At 36.1% G+C, this 21698-nt stretch overlaps 1 protein-coding gene across 3 annotated transcripts in view; it reads left to right on the plus strand.

Annotated features, from left to right (window-relative positions):
- Pkcdelta (Protein kinase C delta) overlaps positions 1–21698 on the plus strand; it is a 134194-nt gene that overhangs the window by 63156 nt on the left and 49340 nt on the right. The window contains exons 1-3 of one of the 3 annotated variants that reach the window (XM_075302307.1): positions 8466–8602; positions 16502–17990; positions 18057–21128. The exons of 1 other annotated variant lie outside the window; for it this stretch is intronic. In XM_075302307.1, the coding sequence (XP_075158422.1) occupies positions 16862–17990; positions 18057–21128 (4201 nt within the window). In that variant the 5' untranslated portion in view covers positions 8466–8602; positions 16502–16861. Of the gene's footprint in view, positions 1–8465; positions 8603–16501; positions 21129–21698 lie in introns of those variants that run through there. One more of the 3 variants, XM_075302306.1, reaches the window with a different exon arrangement.

Here is a 21698-nt window from a genome sequence, read left to right on the forward strand (position 1 = left end):
AATAAATTCTCAGTTTTTATGAGATTTCACCTCAAATTTCGAACATCGAAAATGTTCGAAAACAAAAAATCACATACAAAGAAATAATTACTATAAAAACAATAATTTACCATTTCTCTTGATCTTGTCGGAGCAAGTTGGTTTCAACAAAACCCCCCGTAGAGGTAACATCATTATTAAGAATTAAAAAATAAATATTTATAAAATAATTTTCGAACGATCTCTTCACTCTGGTAATTTGGGATTTTTTTTGTTTTTTTTTGCCATTGGGTACTTTTCCCATCAGTTCCTGTGAAATAAATGTTTGTTTTTGAACTGTCCGCATTTAGTTGTTTCATTGGGATAGAGATGCCATACTATTTGGGGAAATAATTTGTCATTTCCGCATTGAAAAATAATAAGAGATTTTAAATACCTCTTAACGGCCATTTTCATGTAGCTCCGTTAGGCTTTAACTCCCAGTTAACGGAAATTAAATTGCAAATATCTTCTTTCCGGTTAATTTTAACTGAAAAATTTTCGTCAGTTAAGTTCCTAACTGGTCTATGGAATATAAAGGCAAGATGACAGCTTCGTCTATAATACGGTTTAAAAGTTGGTTACTTAACGGAACACTAACGGAGCTTTATGAAAATGGGGGTAAATGTCTTAAATCCTAAACAAACCCCAAAGGTTTTATTGGAAGAGTATTATTGGTGATCAGATCATCACGCCTTGTTCTATTGAGGGACGGAGCTAAGATCTATTGAACATAATACTCCAGGTGTAAGTTGGTGCCGTTGCTCATAGGATGGGTGTATAATGAGATTGTCTTTCCGTTTGTAACATATTGAAATGCCAATTTCCAACTATTCATGATCAGGGTGAAATTCGAAGACAACCTTACGATGTCAGTCTGCCCATCCGTCTGTCTCTCCCAGTCTGTTGTAATCAAGCTACAGTCCTTAATAATGGAGCTATCGTTTTGAGATTTCGCACAGATTCGTTTTTTTTTTTATACCCACCAAAATAGAATGGTGATGGGGGTATAATAATCCTACGGGAAATTGGTGCAAATTGCCACTGACGGACCTATCACAGAATTGATACCGGTGCTCCAGTTAGTTGCAATTTTTAAATAGTCGTAATTTATTGATTTCAGTACTCGGTTGTTATTAAAATCTTATTGGATATACACATTTAGTGAAATAAAATTATCAATGTAACCTATTGTTCGACATATTTCAAAAGTTTTTTATTTCGGATGCGATTCGGTTGTCCAAAATGAAACAGATTTCTAGGAGTTTGTCGGGGACTGGTTCCTGAGGACCTGTCTATGGAATGCTCCTGCTAAATTGTCCCAGGATGTGTCCTAAAGTGTAAATTTACCCCGTCAATGACAAACCCATGTTAAAGTGACTGGTCCCTTCCATACATTTTGACCAGAACTGGGACTGGTCTATATACACCAGGGACTAGTCTTGTACCGATCCTGTGGTTGATCCATTTCCCGTAGATAAGTTTGTCGTTCCGTTTGCAACACATCGAAATATCGATTGCTGACTATAGAATGTATATATATTAATGATCAGGGAGAAATTGTAAGTCGATGTCTGTCTGTCTAGTTGTCTATCTATCTGCTTTTTGTAATCACTATAGTCTTCAAAAACACTACGGGTAGTTTACAAAACATTTTTTTTTTTTCATGTACATTTGATAAGATGTAACTTATTCATTTTGATCTGCTGAATTGGAATTTTTTTATGGATCAGTTTTTGAGATATCCCGTTATTTTTAGTTTTTCGCTCTTTTTTTCACAAAACAAATTATATCGCGATGAACCACTTAACTTATCACAGATCCACCTTTAGGCGAGCTTCACTTAATAAGGAAGCTTTTAGTAAAACACACCATAAGACAACAAAAATGGGCAAAATAAAAAGAAAACTTATTTGAAACCATTCAAGAGTCAACTGGCAAAAGAAATGGGGCATTAGAGGGTTAAGTGGATTAAATAATTCATAGTTATGTCTACAAAATTCAGTCGTTAAGAGTACAAAGAACATTATAGCAAATTCTCGAGGTTATGTAGTGTGAATTAATATTTCAACTAATGTTGGGGTCATATTTTGACCCACATTTACTTTTATTAAATAAATTGAAATGGGTACTAATTTTGTACGGTTTCTGATAATCGCAATAGTCTCTTGTTACTGCAATTTTTTGTCGGTGAGACGGACATACTGTTTATTTTCCCAATTATGCTTTAAGTGAAAGTTTTTCTTTGATGAACAAAATTTCGTCTTTTATACCCACCACACCCAGAAAAAAGAGGCTCTAATGCCAACTGAACTTTATTTTAGTTCAAGAAGATTAGTTGATTTTAATTAAATTTTGCACAATATGGGTAAATGTTCCTTATTTGAATAATTTTTTGCTAACTTTAATGACGTGAACTAAAAATAAGAAAAAAAGTTGTATACAAATATAGTGTCCAATTTTACTAAAAAATAAAATAGTTCATTATACAAATATTTTTGGAAAACAAATTCCCAAATGTTTTCTCCATAAGGAATTAGCATAAAGGGTCCAAAATTGAGTTATCTCTCCCAGCCAGATCTATACTAAAGGCTGTGGAAAGGTTCATTCCCCCGAACCGAAACATGTACAGTCCAGTCGTGTATAGATTTGTATCTGGCGTTTTCTTTTCAATGGCTCTATTAACAATGTTCCTTAATCTATATCTGTCCATAAAGCTCGAAAAATAATTGTATAATTAGGTAATCGGTATCAGGCTAACATGAAATAAAATAGTTCATATTTTCCTCAAATGGCAGAAGTTTGCTTAAATTGAGTTCATAAGTCTCTCAAATGAGTAAATTCTACTAAAATTGTACCTATCATGAACTTTGTATAGCGCTAAAGACATTTGAACAATTTTTGAATCCACTTTTTTCTTTCAACATATGAAATTTTCTTAAACAAGAGAAAACAAGTAAGTAAAGTAGAAAGTCGGGCGGGGCCGACTATATCATACCCTAAACCACCATTACAGAATTAGTAATCATAAGCATTTGTGGGGTAACATATAGGTCTGGGAGATAAACCGCAGTTGCATATTTAAGAAAATTAAGGGATACATGTCTATGGGTGCTTTGTGTCAATCTGACTATAGCTCATAGTCAATGTTGCCATGGAAAATGTTCGGTTTACCCTACTAGGACAAAAAAAGTTCCCTACTTTCCCATACATTCCCAAACAATTTTCCCTACTATATTTTTCGTTAAATTTAAAAAAAATTTACAAAACAAAAATGGTTCTAAGTACATTATTATCTTAAAATATGAATATGCAACGTATATAACTTAGAATATAAATTTATATTACCACCACAGTTGGTAGAATTCTACCCAAATTAGTAATCTTTTTTGTTAAATCTCTATAAAAATAAAATTTTGGAAAAAGTTTCTATAAACAAATTTTTGTGAGAAAATTTTCTATAGAAATAAAATGTTGACAATAAATTCTATAGAAATAAAATTTTGAGAAAAAATTCCCCAGAAATAAAATTTAGAGAAAATTTTTTATAGAAATAATATTTTGAAAAAAAAAAAAATTCTATAGAAGTACAATTTTGACAAAATGTTCTATAGAAATAAAGTGTTGACAAAATTCTCTACAGGAATAAAGTTTACCACACATTTTTAAAGATCAAGCCTTGCCGGCTTCTAATTTCCTCCTCTAGAGCCACCAAAATGTAAAAATTATTACAAATTATGTTGAGAGAAAATATCCTACATTGTGGCCCTACGTCCCTACAAGACGCTAAATATTAGAAAAACCCTACATATGGGGAATTTCCCCTACTTCTAGCAACACTGGCTGTGTTGATATTGCACCTACGGAGTTAGTATGCCACTAGTATTGAGCCCATTATTAAAAAAGAGAAAATCGTTAAATTAGTGTGGGTAATAAATCAAAATTTGTAAAAATCAAGCAATATTCTTATATAAAAGCTACAAGTACGTATAAATACGATCGTCTAGTACATCAAAATTTGAAATTTGAGTAACATTGTTTAATAAATAAGAGTATTATGGCCAAATTTGGGAAAATAGAGCGATGCATATATATGGAAGCTATATCTAAATCTGAACCAATTTGCATAATATTTTGCTGGTTTGAATAATACCACAAAAGGTTACCTTGTGCAAGATTTGAGTAAGATCAGTTAAGAAATGAGGCCTGTATGGTCAAACATAAGGTTATTAGGGGCGAATTTTTCAAAATCGGGTGATACATATATGGGAGCTATATCTACATGTGAACCGATTTCGATGAAATTCTGCACATATAGTTAGTACTATAGAGGACTGAATCTAGCAAACTTTTAGCATGATCGGTTAATAAATAATGGCCAAATTTGGGAAAATCGGGCGGTACATATATATGGGAATTATATCTAAATCTGAACCGATTTCGATGATTTTTTGCACATATAGTAAGTGCTATAGAAGACTACATTTAGCCAAATTTGGGTCAGATCGGTTGATAAATAAGGGTTTTATGGCCAAATTTAGAAAAATCGGGCGGTACATATATATGGGAGCTATATCTAAATCTGAACCGATTTGGTTTAAATTTTGCAGACTTGAAGGGCGATGGAAAAGATTACCTTTTGCCAAATTTGGTGACGATGCGTTTGCAAAAACGCGCAACGTGACCCCATTTGTCGAAATCGGGCGATACATATATATGGGAGCTATATCTAAATTTGATCCGATTTCTTCCAAATTCAAAATCGCGTTCGTTCTTGTGCCCAAGAAACTTCGTGTACCAAATTTCATCAAAATCGGTTAATAATTGCGACCGGAATCCTGTGAACAACAAATAAATGGACAGACGGACGGACGGACGGACGGACACCAAGCGCTAGATCGACTCAGGAGGTGATTCTGAGTCGATCGGTATATATTTTATGGGGTCTAAAATCAATATTTCTGGTAGGCACATTTTTTGGCCGATCAAACTTATTATACCCAAACCACTATGTGGTTTAGGGTATAAAAATAATTATTTTTAATTAATTTTCTTCAATTTGACAAAAAGTATTAACTTATTTGTAACATGTTACAATTAGAAATCTATTTTAGTTAAAATTTTCTAAAATCTACATTTTCTTCCACGGTGGGTTAACTTTTTTTTGGGTGCTCCATAGAATGGTGATGGGGGTATAATAAGTTTGTCATTCCGTGTGTAACACATCGAAATATCGATTTCCGACTATATAAAGTTATATATATATTCTTGATCAGGGAGAAATTCTAAGACGATATAAGCATGTCCGTCTGTCTGCCTGTTGTAATCACGCTACCGCCTTCAATAATGGCGCTATCGTCTTGAAATTTGGCACAGATTCGTTTTTTGTTTGCAGGCAGGTCAAGTTAGAAGACTATATCGGTCCAAGTTTTGATATAATCCCCCTATAAACCGACTTCCCGATTTGGGGTCTTGGGCTTATAAAAACCGTAGTTGTTATCCCATTTGCCTGAAATTAAAAATCTAGTGGTACTTGAGGACCATAAAAAGGTGTGCCGAGAATGTTTTGGTATCGGTCCATGTTTTGGTATATATCCTATTTGCCTGAAATTGAAAATCTGGAAGTATTTTTGGACCTTAGAGAGGTATGTCGAAAATGGGGTGTATCGGTCCATTTTTTGGTATAACCCCCATATAGACCGATCTCCCGATTTTGCTTCTTGGGCGTCTAGAAACTGTATTTTCTATCCGATTTGCCTGAAATTGAAAATCTAGAGGTACTTTAGGACAATAAAAAGGTGTGTCGAAAATGGTGCCTATCGGTACGTGTTTTGGTAAAGCCGCCATATAGACCGATCTCCTGATTTTGCTTCTTGGACTTCTAGAAACTATATTTTCTAACCGATTTGCCTGAAATTGAAAATTCGGAAGTATTTTTGGAACTTAAAGAGGTGTGTCGAAAATGGGGTGTATCGGGCCATTTTTTGGTATAACCCCTATATAGACCAATCTTCCGATTTTACTTCTTGGGCGTCTAGAGACTATATTTTCTAGCCGATTTGCTTGAAATTGAAAATCTAGAGCTATTTTAAGATCACAAATAGGTGTGTCGCAAATGGTGTCTATAGTTCCATGTTTTGGTATAGCCCCCATATAGACCTATCTCCCGACTTTATTTCTGGGGCTTCTAAAATTCGTAGTTTTCACCCAATTCGTCTGAAAGTGGAATTCTAGAGGTATTTGAGGAACATTTAGAGGTGGTGAGTATAGGCCCATGTTTTAGTATAGCCTCCACATAGACCGATCTCCAGATTTAACTCCTTGGGCTTCTAGAAACCGTAGTTTTTATCCGATTTGCACAAAAATGTAAATATACAGGAATTTTAGACCCTCAAAAATCTGTATCGCATTTATTTTTACCGGTCCGTTTGGTAAGGCATCGATATAGACCAAAAAATATTTTCCTCCTGATTGAAATTTTAGACAAACGAAATTCCCCTTTCGTATAAAGTATTTTCGTTTGGAGCAAACTAATCCGAATTTTTGATAAGCGATTCAACGATTGTCTCTAAATTTGTGTCAAAAGAAATCTTTGCTTTTCTAAGATTTCGTTCCTCAGAAAAGAAAACACTTCTTTCAGGGTATAACAGGCGCACTGATCATGAAAATTGCTTCAAACCGAAAGTAAAATTTCCATATTTACTCATCAAAATTTGGTCAATATAAACTTGACGTATTTCTTTAAATTTTGCATTTAATAAACCTGAACACCCCTCATTTTGAAGGTGTGTGTGTAGAATGTTGCTCCTATTTTGATTTTGGAGTGAATTCAGTTGTCAAAATGCCGTCCAAGCAAGAAGAGCAGCGTATCAGAATTTTGCTCGCGCATCGCGAAAATCCGAGCTACTCGCACGCAAAGCTGGCAAAATCGCTAAAAGTTGCCAAATCAACCGTTACAAATGTAATTAAAGTGTTTGGGGAACGTTTGTCGACAGCCAGGAAGTCTGGATCGGGGGGAAATTGAAAACCGGAAGCCGCTGAGACGACAAAGAGAGTTGCCGGTAGTTTCAAGCGAAACCCTAACCTCTCTCTCCGAGATGCAGCAAATAAGCTGGGTGTATTACGTGAAAGGGTGTTTGAATAAACATCTGCTGCCTTTCCTGAAGAAACACGGTTGTTCCGTACTGTTTTGGCCGGATTTGACATCTTGCCATTACAGTAAAAAGGCCATGGAGTGGTACGCCGCCAACAACGTGCAGGTGGTTCCCAAGGGCAAGAACCCTCCCAACACGTCAGAGCTCCGCCCAATTGAGAAATACTGGGCTATTGTCAAGCGGAACCTAAAGAAGACTGCTAAGGACTAGCAGCAGTTCAAGGCAAACTGGCTTTCTGCGGCGAAGAAGGTGGACAAGGTGGCTGTACAAAATCTGATGGCAGGTGTCAAGCGTGAGGCCCGGCAATTCGGATTTGGAAAAGCGAAAGCCTAACTGAATATTTTTCCTGAATTTTATACTAATTGAACTTGAAAATGAAATTTAATTTGATTTTTGAAATAAACGATTTCACCGATTTACACGCGTTTCCCTCGACCAAATTTTGACCGTATCACCCTTTACTGGTGACTATAACAGCTATGTAGCTCAGTGGTAGTGTGTTGGCTTATAAACTGTATGGTCCTCGGTTCGATTCTCCGTCCAGGCGAAAGGTAAAATTTAAAAAAAAAAAATTATAAAATTGAATAATTTCTTCAACATTATTTGTATTACAGAAACAGGTGCCAAGAACTAAAAAATTTCGTGGAAGTGAAAATTATGTCAGGGAATGAGCACAATCTTCTTTAGGAAAAATTCTTCCAAGCATATAATATTTTTGGGCTCAAAATGCTTCCAAACATATAATATGTTCAAACATACTAATGTTTCGGCAGTATCCAATAATATATGTGCTTCCTGCAAAATATGTTTGGAACATATGTTAGAGAGACGATTTTTTTTTGAGGGTGTGAAGAAGTAAATTAAAATTTTCGAAATATATAAAACTCATGCTTCATTATAGTTTTGCAAGAAAAGATGGGGGAAATCGGTTTATAACTGCGGATTGGATAACAAAAACAGGATTTTACACAGCCGAGGGGGCCAACTTTCTGACCATGGAGCCCTTAGGAAAACTTGTAAACTTATGGAAAAACATCTCTGTTTTAACACAAACAATTATTTCCAAAAAAATATTTCCAATATCAACTAAAAATGCCAACAAAATATACTCTCAGCCACTATTGTGGCAGTGAGTACATGGCAACCCTTACAGTTTTGCTTATTTTCAAATGAACTCGCATAATACTCTCAATGTGTTTTTCGATGAGGAAGCCGCAAACAGGAGAAAAAATCAAAAAAATTGAAAAAATCAGAGATTCTTTTCGAACATTTTGCACAAAATTGTGTCGTTTTGTCTACGGCCACATCGGGCCGAAAAGTATTTTTTAGTTGAAATATTGCCTCAGTTATTGCGGTGAATTCTTGAATAACGGTTCGTTTTTATAACTCGACTACAACGTTTTTGCGCCCGTGAGGGTCTACATTAGTGTGTATGTGTGTGCCTATAAAATAATAATAATAAAATGATAACAAGCAAAAATAATATTTTTATTAAAATTAATTAATAAATTTATTATAAAATGCGCGTGATAAGAAAAATACCCGTAAAAAAAAATAAAGCAAAAACTGAAAATAATAACTAGAGGTGCCGTAAAAGTGTGTTGTCAAGTGTATGAACCCGCGTGTATATGAGTTTCTGTGTGTGTATTTGTGTGCGCGTGTGACTATAAAGAAACCTAATTTCAAATATGTCAATACAAATGAATAAGGAATGGGGAAATTATTCTAGAACTTCTTTGAACCTAGAGCTATAGCAGTTCTTACGTCATTGGTTTTCAATGTGATCGCATACCTGAGTTTATCTATCAATCGTCAAGAAACATCTACCAATAGACGACTGTGTGAATCTTCTACTCAATGAATTGCAAATTCATTAGAGAATTTTAATTTTCACTAAATATGATGTTTGAAAAATATTTCTATTTAAAAACAAAATATACATCAAAATAACTTGTGCAATCCCTTTGAGTTTTCCTCAGTCGCTAATGGAAAACACATCGATTCTTTATCGATTGAGAAATTCGCATATTCATACATGATTCCGTTGTCAATTTGAATTTAACAAATTACCATTTAAACAACACAAATGTTTACTGTCATCATAAATAAATTTTATCAGATTGGCTTCTGATTTTATTAAGTGCAAGCCAACGATCAACTAAATGGTCGTCATTATCATGTGATGTTTAAATTATTTTTTATTTTAAAACAAGAATATAAAGCACAGAGATTGTATCTCATGAAATTCGAATTAAGAGGAAAAATTATGTTGTTGATAAAGTAACATTAATGTAAAGGAGGAACAGGAAACATTAGAAATATTAACTAACTGGGGATTCTCATTTAGTTACACCCTTAACAATTATCCAATGAATATATAACAAGTATATAAGGCAGTAAGCTCGGCCGGGCCGAATCTTAATCAAATATACTATATTCCTTTCAACACTTCAGGGGCGTTGTTGACAGATATTTTCCCAAGCAGATCAGTTCAACCAGTACGCTTGCCGAAGATATATGTAAGGATTTTATCTATGAAGACTAGATCAGATTCTGGATTTATAAGAACCATTTTTTGTTTGAGTTTTAGCGGAATCATAAACATCTTTTGTAAGTGTGCAAGAAAATGATCAAATAATGCCTTGATTTAAAATCTAAAATCTATCGATTTTTACTCCACTTATTTAAATGATTACGAAAAGTAAAATCTGGAAATTTTACATTCAGTTTCAAGCAATTTTCATAATCAATGCACTTTCTGTACCCTCAAGATCTGAAATCGCTCTAATGGAGGCCTTACCAAATGGACCGATATAAACTAAATCATATACACTTTTTTGTGTGTCTAAAATGCCAGTATATTTTCAATTTGTGGCAAATCTGATAAAAACTACAATTTGTAGAAACCCTAGGAGTTAAATCGGGAGATCGGTCTAATTGGGGCCAAAAACATGGAGGGATACACACAATATTCAGCACATCTAGAATCTAGACCCCAAATCGGAGGGCCGGGACTAAGGGGACTATATCTAAAACTGTACCGATACACAATATATTCGGTACACCTCTTTATGGTCCTAGAATACCACTAGGATTCCAATTTCAGGCAAATTGGATAAAAACTATGGATTCTACAAGCCCAAGAAGTAAAATCGGGAGATCGGTCTATATGGGGCTATATCAAAACAAGGTCCGATAATCACAATTTTCGGCACACCTCCTTATGGTCCTACCTCTAGGTTTCCAATTTCAGGCAAATTGGATAAAAACTACGGATTCTAGAAGCCTAAGAAGTAAAATCGGGAGATCGGTCTATATGGGGGCTATATCAAAACAAGGCCCGATAATCACCATTTTCGGCACACCTCTTTATGGTCTCACCTCTAGGTTTCCAATTTCAGGCAAATTGGATAAAAACTACGGAAGCCCAAGAAGTAAAATCGGGAGATCGGTCTATATGGGGGCTATATCAAAATATGGTCCGATAATCAGAATTCATTCAGCACACCTCTTTATGGTCCTAGAATACTTCTAAATCTCCAATTTCAGGCAAATTCGATAAAAACTACGGTTTCTATAAGCCCAAGACCAAGTATTTTTTCTTTGGGTGTATAAGGGTTTCGCTTTAAATGACTATGTATAACACATATCCACAATTTCCATATGACTTAAGACCCCATGATCAGGTATACAGTATGTTTATAGCCAAAAATCTGTCTATTATAGTCATGTGGTCTGGCCAGACCAAGAGGTCAATTTAGTGATCGAAAGCTTATCGCCTATCCTAGGGTTAAATTTTTCATTTAAAAAAATGCAAATAGAAGAAATTACAAACATGTATGGACCTAGCGCCGTCAATGCAACATTTGGAATGACGCAAGCCAATTTCCCATCTTCCAAAGTATATTATCTTTGATACAAATATATGGGGCTATATATATAGATATAAACCAATTTCGACCATATTTGGCACATATTGCAAAACTATTAGTTTTACTCTCTGTGCAAAATTTCAGAATTTTCAGATTGAAGCTTAGGACTCCGTGGTCATTAAATTTGGACTCAGTTGTCATGTGAGTGTAAATCAATCAAAAGATATATATGTGGGCTATATCTAAATCAGAATCGATTTCTTCCAAAATTTAGAGCGTTATATTCTAACCCAAATAGATACTTGTGCCAAATTTGAAGTCGATTGAACTAAAACTGCAAACTAGACTTTGATTACAAAAATGTGTTCACAGAAAGACGGGCGGACATGGATTGGTCATTTTAAGGGCAATATTGCCTAAGATACCATGTGTCTATCTCGTCTTTTTCTGGGTGTTGCAAAGCACTTTGGTTCAATAGAAGAAAATAATCAAGAAGGTTAAGCGGTTAAAAGTAGAAGTGCCCATATGTAATAGGTACTTCTAGTTAATGTGGTATCACAATGGACTGAATAGTCTAAGCGAGCCTGAAACTTAATCGGACTGCCACTTTAACCTAACCTAAAGCCTGAACCATACAGGGGTTCAGGATATAAAAAGCCATGAACATATTAACTTACTTTTAATGTGAAGAAGTATATACGGCCGTAAGTTCGGCCAGGCCGAATCTTATGTACCCTCCACCATGGATTGCGTAAAAACTTCTACGAAAGACTGTCATCCACAATCGAATTACTTGGGATGTGGTATCTTAAAACTTCTTAACATCGCTTTCTAAATTGTGAGTTAGTCCATACGTGGCATATATTAGACAAAAACGTTTTGTATAGGTAAGTCTACAAATAATTAGGAATCGATATGGACTTTTTTCACGATACGTAGAGAGCCAGAATTGAAATATGGGGGTCGCTTATATGGGGGCTATATATAATTATGAATGGATATGGACCAATTTTTGTGTGATTGGGGATCGATTTATCTGAGGGCTATATATAACTAACATAGAGACCGATATGTATCTAGTTAGGCATGGTTGTTAGCGGCCATATACTAGCACAATGTACCAAATTTCAACTGACTCGAATCAAATTTGCTCCTCCAAGAGGTTCCAAAACCAAATCTCGGGATCGGTTTATATGGGGGCTATATATGATTATCGACTGCTATGGACCACTTCTGGCATGGTTGTTAAATATGATATACTACCACCACGTACCAAATTTCACCCAGATCGGATGAATTTTGCTTCTCCAAAAGGCACCGGAAGTCAAATATGGGGATCGGTTTATATGGGGGCTATATATAATTATGGACTGATATGAACCAATTCCTGCATGGTTGTTGGATACAATATACTAACATCACGTACCAAATTTCAACCGAATCGGATGAATTTTGCTCTTCCAAGAGGCTCCGGAGGTCAAATCTGGGGATCGGTTTATATGGGTGATATATATATAATTATGGACCGATTTCGACCAATTTTTGCATGGGTGTTTGAGGCCATATATTAATACCACGTACCAAATTTCAAATGAATCAGATGAATTTTGGTCTTCCAAGAGGCTCCGGAGGTTAAATCTGGTGATCGGTTTATATGGGGGCTATATATAATTATGGACCGATGTGGACCAATTTTTGCATTGTTGTTAGAGACTATATACTAACACAATGTACCAAATTTCAGCCGGATCGGATGAAATTTGCTTCTATTAGAGGATTCGCAAGCCAAATTTGGGGGTCATTTTGTATGGAGGCTATACCATCCGACCTACATCAATAACAACTACTTGTGCCAAGTTTCAAGTCGATAGCTTGTTTCGTTCGGAATTTAGCGTGATTTCAACAGACGGACGGACGGACGGACATGCTTAGATCGACTCAGAATTTCACCACGACCCAGAATATATATATACTTTATGGGGTCTTAGAGCAATATTTCGATGTGTTACAAACGGAATGACAAAGTTAATGTACCCCCCATCCTATGGTGGAGGGTATAAAAAGATCGGTGAACAAAACATATTAATTTTCCATTGAAGGATTACAAAATGATACAGTTAAAAAAAACATTTTCAGTGAGTTCATTATTCCACCCCAAAAAAGTTGAAAGTCGTTTACTCTGGCTCAATTGAAAATGGGTGGATCACGATTCGATACTCTGTCCGGATTTTCACCTTTGGGAAATCTATTATAGTGGAGAGAACTTAAAACATCATGTTGAAATCAAACAAGTATAAACAGCAGTAAGTTCGGCCGGGCCGAATCTTAAATACCCACCACCATGAACCAAATATTAGGGTTTCCTTTGAAATTTCAGGAGGGCTTGAGGACTTGAGGACACTTCCCGAAGATACATTTAAAGATTTCACCTATGAAGACTATATCAGATTCTGGATTTATAAGAACCATTTTTGTTTGAGTTTTAGAGGAATCATTAACATCTCTTGTAAGTGTGCAAGAAAATTATAAAATAACGTCTTGATTTGAAATCTTAAATCTGTAGAAGTAAAATCTGGAAATTTTACATTGAGTTTCAAGCAATTTTCATAATCAGTGCGCCTTCTACACCCTCAAGAAGTGAAGTCGGTCTATATGGAGGCATTACCAAATGGACCGATAAAAACTTAATCCGATACACGTTTTTGTGAGCCTAAAATACCAGAATATTTACAATTTCAGGCATATCAGATAAAAACTACGGTTTCTAGAAACCCAAGGAGTTAAATCGGGAGATCGTTCTTATGGGGGCTATACTAAAATATGGACCGATACTCACCATTTTCGGCACACCTCTTTGTGACCCGAAAATACCTCTAGATTTCCAATTTCAGGCATATAGGATAAAAACTTCGGATTCTAGAAGCCCAAGAAGTAAAATTGGGAAATCGATCTATATGGGGGCTATACCAAAATATGGACCGATACTCACCATTTTCGGCACACCTCTTTATGGTCCTAAAATACCTCTAGATTTCCAATTTCAGACAAATTGGATGAAAACTACGGTTTCTATAAGCCCAAGACCCCAAATCGGAAGATCGGTCTATATGGGGGCTATACCAAAATATAGACCGATACTCACAATTTTTGGCACACGTATTTGTGGTCCTACAGTACCTCTATATTTCCAATTTCAGGTAAATTTAATAAAAACTGCGATTTCTATAAGCCCAAGAAGTAAAATCGGGAGATCTATATGGGGGCTATACCAAAATATGGACCGATACTCACAATTTTTGGCACACGTATTTGTGGTCCTATAATACCTCTAGATTTCCAATGTCAGGTAAATTGAATAAAAACTGCGTTTTCTATAAGCCCAAGAAGTAAAATCGGGAGATCGGTCTATATGGGGGCTATACCAAAATATGAACCGATACTCACAATTTTTGGCACACGTATTTGAGGTCCTACAATACCTCTAGATTTCCAATTTCAGGTAAATTGAATAAAAACTGCGGTTTCTATAAGCCCAAGAAGTAAAATCGGGAGATCGGTCTATATGGGGGCTATACCAAAACGTGGACCGATACTCACCATTTTTGGCACACCTCTTTATGGTCATAAAATACCTCCAGATTTCAAATTTCAGGCAAATTGGATAAAAACTACGATTTCTATAAGCCCAAGACCCCAAATCGGGAGGTCGGTTTATATGGGGACTATATCAAAACCTGGACCGATATAGCCCATCTTCGAACTTGACCTGCCTGCAGACAAAAGCCGACCTTGTGCAAAATTTCAGCACGATTGCTTCATTATTGAAGACTGTAGCGTGATTACAACAGACAGACAGACAGACAGACAGACAGACAGACAGACAGACAGACGGACAGACGGACATCGTTATATCGTCTTAGAATTTCTCCCTGATCAAGAATATATATACTTTATATAGTCGGAAATCGATATTTCGATGTGTTACAAACGGAATGACAAACTTATTATACCCCCGTCACCATTCTATGGTGGTGGGTATAAAAAAATATGGGGAATGCAGTTGGCCAAAATCCTACCAATTTCAACAGGCGGTACGATAATTAATAAAAAAAATATCAATTTTACTTTTATGTGGATTGTATAAAAGCGTCAACCGTATTTTCTTAAATAATAGTAGAGTTCAAACGAATAATAATAAATTTAAAAAGTATTCGTATTTTAAAATTGCATTCGGGATGGAAGAAATATGTTTTTGGGTAAAAGTTAATAAATAAGATTTTTATCCCTTCATATAGATGATTGGGGTTATTAAATCGTCTTCATTCTTCTTAAAAGTGCAATCTTTATCCAAATTTCCTAAATTGTTTATTTTTAGGAAATACGAAAATAATAATTTATTATGATACGGGATTTAGAAGTTAATAAATTATAAATAATGTATTATAATTTTGACACACAACTAAGTTTACGAGTTGCAAATGGAATTATGTAGACTTTTGCAAAACCAACGTCACTTAACGTAAACTATGATAATATAAATCATTTTTTGGAACATTTCATAATATCAAAAACATCAATAGATATCTATTGAATTTAAATCCTTATGTCTCATTCTCTAAAAAAAAATTTTGTTTCCTCGATAAATTGCACCAAATATCTTGCTGTCGTCAATACCGCCAGGTCACACTTTTATATTCGTGAGAAATAAATTTTCTATTCTAAATGGAATTCAAGTGAGAATAGAATATTCACATAAACACACACACACAAACACATCGCAGAAACTGTCAAAGGCATGGAGACCTTGAAAAATCAAAAAATTTCACAATCAATGAACCATAACAAAAAGAAATTTTTATAAAAGAAAATTTAAAAAAAAATACAAATTTAATCACAAATTTTTACAAAGACCTATGGACAAAATAATACCTTAATATTGCATAATTTTTGTTTTTCGAGGTGAAATTCAGAAATTCTCTCATCATCAACAGCAGTAATCAAAAGAACAAGAAATATTTAATTTAATACAAAGTATTTACAACAACTATCAGTGAAATAGTGAATAAATAAAATAAATTACACGGTCGAAAACGTGAATGTGGTCCACTGGCCATTGCCACCACCAGCACCAGCATCAAAACATTTTGGTCAATGAATTATGGTGGACCAGAGAGTGTCTGAGTGAATAGTGAAAAACACGCACCCAAGAAGTTAGTCCGGTTAGTCGTTCCGTGGCGTTCGATGGCTTGACTGCCGTCACCAGCCTATCGAGGTTGACAAGGTGTTCGCTATATTCGTTCGTTGTCGTCATTCCAATGTAGATGTTTTTCGCGTTCGTTACACTACGGAATTTTTAAAATATTTAAAAATCTTTTCTATAAATAAGAAAGTGCGAACATAATTTTTTCTATTTATTTTGTTTTTTTTTTTCTTTTGCAAATTTAAAATTATTTTTAGTGCAACAACAAAATAACCCAGAAGTCTAATAGAAAGAAAATCAGAAAAAAAAAAAATAAAAAATCTAAAATACAAAAATTTTTACATTACGTTGGCACTTCTTAGTGCGAAGTATGTTGCAGCCCAAGAAAAACAAAATAGAAGAGAAAAATCATAGGCAACTTGCAAAAACAAGAATAAATTAAAAATAAATTATGAAATAAAGTGCATAGTAGAAATATTTTAAATATTTGTTTACACAAAAAGAAACACACAAAAATAAACAAGACGTCATTCTTCTCAAAAAAATAATTCGACGAAAATATCAAAGAAATTTTATTTGAAAATTTAAACCACCCCACCATTCAACCAGGCCTAGTCATGCCTTTATACGGTGATTCCAACTATTTTTATAGTGGGGGCAGTACCCCATTATTCTCACCCTATTATCCTGGATCGAGTACTCTCACCTCTTCCTCTTATAGTCCCTATACATCAACCTATAATCGCTCTATACCAGCGGCTTATGTGGTACCCATAACACCACCACGTTCACCATCTTACACTACACACACACTCTCTTCAAGTTCGCGTTATCAGCCGAAGCTTAGTACCATCACAGAATCCTCGCCATTGATGAGTGTATCACGCCATTCAGCTCTTTCACCATTGACTCGAATAAATTCACCAAAATATAGCAGTTATTCGACAACTGCACCACTTCATACACCTATTCCCAAATATACACCACCCAAACCGATATTGATAAACACAGCCGATATCGATGTGTCGGCAAATCGTTATCGTAAACGCAAAGAGGAAGCTTTAAGGCAAGTCCAGCAAGAACATGAATCACAAATGGCCAATATGGAGGCCAATATACGAAGAGAAACACAAGGTCAAGAGAAGAGGGCAAATCGAACAGAGTTGTATGAGACTCAAAGTCAAAGTGAAGCAAAGGAAGAAGATCAGCCCCATAGAAATCGCTCGACTATAAGACGTAATCGTCCCGTGGTGCGGCTATCCACTATTCGTTCACGCAGCAAAGATCGTAATAGGCGACAATTTGAAGATATTTATAGCAATGAACCAGAAGCCAAGAAATCCAAGGATCTTTCAATCTCCGATAAGGAGGCCATTGCCGATAGTAAACTTCCAGATATGTCAAAAGCCGACTTACCCACCGAACCCTTGGAAGATGTTATCCTAGAATTGGACCCCAAAGATCATAGCATACGTAGACTTAGTATACCCCAATGCCCTACTTTTCATGACATTTGTGAGGATATATCGTCGGATAAAATCGATGATGATCTCAATGCTGGAGCCTTACGTCGTCGTGCTTCCATTATACAAATCCAAGAGCAACAGTTACTCAATCAATTGCAACACTCACCTTCGGGAACATTTCAAACTATACACCTGGAGAGGCGTGATAGTCATGACAGCACAGATGGCGCACAGCCTCAATCATCACAGAAAAAACATATGAAACGTCCCTCCAAGAAAGGTAATAAAATGCGTCATAGAATTACAGCCATAGTAGAAGTTGAGAATGATCCTTCGGCATTTACAGTTATAGAGGCCCAAAAGGACGAGCACAATTCATCGAGTAGACCCAAGTTCACGGTGAATGTTGAAAGTATTGAAGAGCATCATGAGATACATAAGGTTTTCAAATTACCCAAAAAGAAGAGTGTGAAAAAATCAGGAGCTTTATTAGGAAAAAGTAAGGAGCCACCACAATTGCCTGATGGTTTTATGACTCCTTTGCCTAAACCTCAAACTTCACCCAAAAAGAAGATGCTAGAGAAAAAGCCAACCTATGAGGCCAAAGCCGAGATATTCACATTCGATGAAGTTGCTGTTGAGGAGGCAAAAAGGCAAGATGAGGAATCTTTGAAGAAATCACAAAAAGAAGAAAATGCCAAGACTCCAATGAAAACTCTGGAAGAGGAACCTAAAACACCCATTTCGGCTAAAGTGAAGAAATCTATGGAAGAGGAACCTAAAACTCCAACTACTCTTAAATTAAAGAAAACTTTGGAAAACGATCCCAAGACTCCTACAAAATCGGGTATGGGTAAGAAGGAAAGTGACGTAAAATCTCCAACCAAGGGTATCACTAAAGCCAAAGATCAAATGGAATCACCAAAAACTACCAAATCTTTGTCTAGTGAAGAACCCGAGGACTTCATTTCTCAGGAAGGTGAAACCGATCAATTTAATTCCTTTACAATTCAATTGAAAACTCCCAAGAAATCTAGTCCACCCAAAGAGGAAAACAATGAGAAAAAATTCACTTTGAAGCACTCCCAATCTGTCGATAGTGGATCTAAGCCCAAGACTTTGGAGAAAGCCAATTCCATAAATGTGGAACTTAAAACTCCTGAAACACCAAAAACTCCACAACTAGCGAAATCCAAAGAAACCAAAGATAGTCGACCTTTGAAATCTTCTCAGTCTATGGATAATGTGTCGACAAAACCAAATCTTGCCAAGACTTTAGAGAAATCAAATTCCATAAATGTGGAATTGAAAACATCGGTACCATCAACTCCCAAGACTCCACAAACACCTATGCCAGAATCAATACCAGAAGAACCATTGGTGGCCACTCCCAAACCCATAAGAAAAAATATTAAAAAATCCGAGAGTGGTGAAGATTTTTGGGCTCAAATTGGTACTCGGGAAACTTTGTATATGGATAAGAGGAAACATGAACTTTTAGACTCCTTATGGCAGAAGAGAGAAGAATTTTTGGATTCTACCAATAAAGAGACGGTTAAAAATCTAGAATATATAAAGAACTCAGTTTCAGACCAAAAGGTGGAAGCTCTTAAAGAGGCTGAAAAAGTTAAAGAGTCCTCGAAATTAATAATGGAACGTTCCAATTCAAATGATTCTGGCTTAAAGAAGGAAGACTTAAAACCGATTGATGAAGAGATAATAAAGAAAAATGTCTCTTCTATGTCTACTAAGAAGTGGGAAAGTCCAAAACCCTCTTTGGAAAAGAAATCCTTGGAAGACAATAAAAAAGAATCACCTCTTAAGAGTAAAATCCCAACTGGAAAATCTTTGGATAGCCCTAAGACCCCCACTACCCCAGTGGAAACAAAAGCCATTGGTCTTGGCAAACCTGAAACGAAATCCCTAACATCATCCAAAATAGAGGAAAAGAAACTTCCAGACTCCAAGGAAGTAAAAATATCTGCCACACTCATCACTCAAGCAAAAGAAAAGGAAAATACTTTTGCTAAAGCTGGCACAGCTATTACGACAGTCACTACTACGACGCCGAACAAAATAACCGGGCACCAGGCCAAATCACCTGAACGCCAAGAGCAAGAAGAGCAAGCGATGGTAAAACAGATAACACAAGCCAAAGCATTAGACATTAATAAAACATCAACATCAGCACCGCTGACGATGACAAAAACAAATGACCAACAGCCACCAGCTAGCGATTTGTTGGCAAAGCCACTTACCACCACTTCTCCCAAAAACGGCGACGATGGCATCAAAAGTAAAATTACTGCGAAAATACCGGCTGAGGTTCTCTCGCCGACCAAAAATCAACCGGAAATAAAAACGGCAATAGCGGAAATAAAAACTAACGCCACACCAACGAAATCCTCCACAGCTACGGAGGCAAAGACGGCGAAAAAGAAAACGCCCACCAAAACAAAAACGCCAACACCACCCAAAGCAAAGGCAAAACAGTCTCCCCAAAATGTCATCAACGCCGATCAATTCATTGCAACGGCACCTGCAAAATCCAATGCATCGCCGGTAAAACAAACCAAAACAATAACCAAAGCCGCTTCCCCCACCACAAAGAAAACGCCTGATGGCAAAAAGAAAACTACAAACAGCTCTGCTAATGTCGACGCCACCATTTCGCCCAAGAAGTCGACGTCCCCAGCGACCATAGCCACAACTACAAAAGACATCGTGGCCGAAGAAATTCGCAAACAAATTAGCAACAAATCAACGAATCGCTCCGAAGATGATATCAACAAGAACGAACAGGCCAACAGCACCACATGCGGCGGCAATCTATCAAAGTTCGCCACAGTATCGAATTTGGCACAGTGTTTACAGGACGTTGACGCAGATCTAGACGATTATATAGCATCGTCCGCGGAAATCAGTGAAGACGAAAATTATACAGACGATAGTGATTTCGATTATTCCAGTATAGACGGTTGGGAAAATTTCACACCCAGTATGAAAAAGAAAATTAAGCAACGTCATCGCAAGGAGAAACAGGCCGAACAGGCCCGTTTCGATCCACACAAGAAAGTGAAAATCGACACAACGCGTAAATTGTATGTGAAAGAGGAAGCCCCGCGTTACCCACTTGTCGCCACACCGCGTCCCCTATGGAAGCGCGAGAAAATCGTGTATCCCGATGAAGATTCCGATGACAGTGATGAAAGTGAGGAAAGCGGCTCCACCGAGGAGACCGAAGAAAGTGACGAATGCAGTACCTCCGAAGAGTATGAGGATGAATTGAATCCTTCAGCAGCTTCTGGAGCAACAGCCAGTGGCAGTGGTGATCCAAATATCATACGCATGAGTACCTGTAGCAATGATTCTGGTTTTGAGGGTGGTACAGCCCCTTCAAGTCCGAAGAAAATGCTTGGTAAGTCCCATAAAACAAACAGATTCTCATCCTTGGCCTTGAGTGTAGGTCATATACAAAATGCAATTTGTGTGATCACTTTTCTATCGTATTAGATAAACCCATGCGTGGGTATTTGCATTGATTGAAGGGTTTAAGCTGTAAAAAACAATTGCCAGACACAGACATCTCCGTTTGTTGTTGTTGTTTTTTATTTTTGTTATAAATGCGCATTGTTTATTAAATTGTCTAAATGTTTTTTTTTCGGTTGTCTTCTTCATTGGTGTTTTTTTTTTTTTTTGCTAAAACATACCTACATATATTTTTGGCTTGATATCCACAAACAGATGTACATATGTACAAGTACAAATACCTATATCAGCCGCCTTCGTAAATTCTTATTTTTATACAGATACACGTTTTATAGACAACAGTGGGACAATTAGCAAAATAATGTTTAGTAAAGAGTTTTCCGAATGAGACTGAATCTAAGGAAATACAAAGTGATATTCACTAAAGTAGATTTATGTGGATGAAATTATGGATATTTGAGAAATTTTGAAGAGTTTAATAAAGTTTTCCTATGGGAAA

The sequence above is a fragment of the Haematobia irritans genome, chromosome 3, assembly GCF_050003625.1.
Source record: "Haematobia irritans isolate KBUSLIRL chromosome 3, ASM5000362v1, whole genome shotgun sequence".
Taxonomy (NCBI): Eukaryota; Metazoa; Arthropoda; class Insecta; order Diptera; family Muscidae; genus Haematobia; species Haematobia irritans.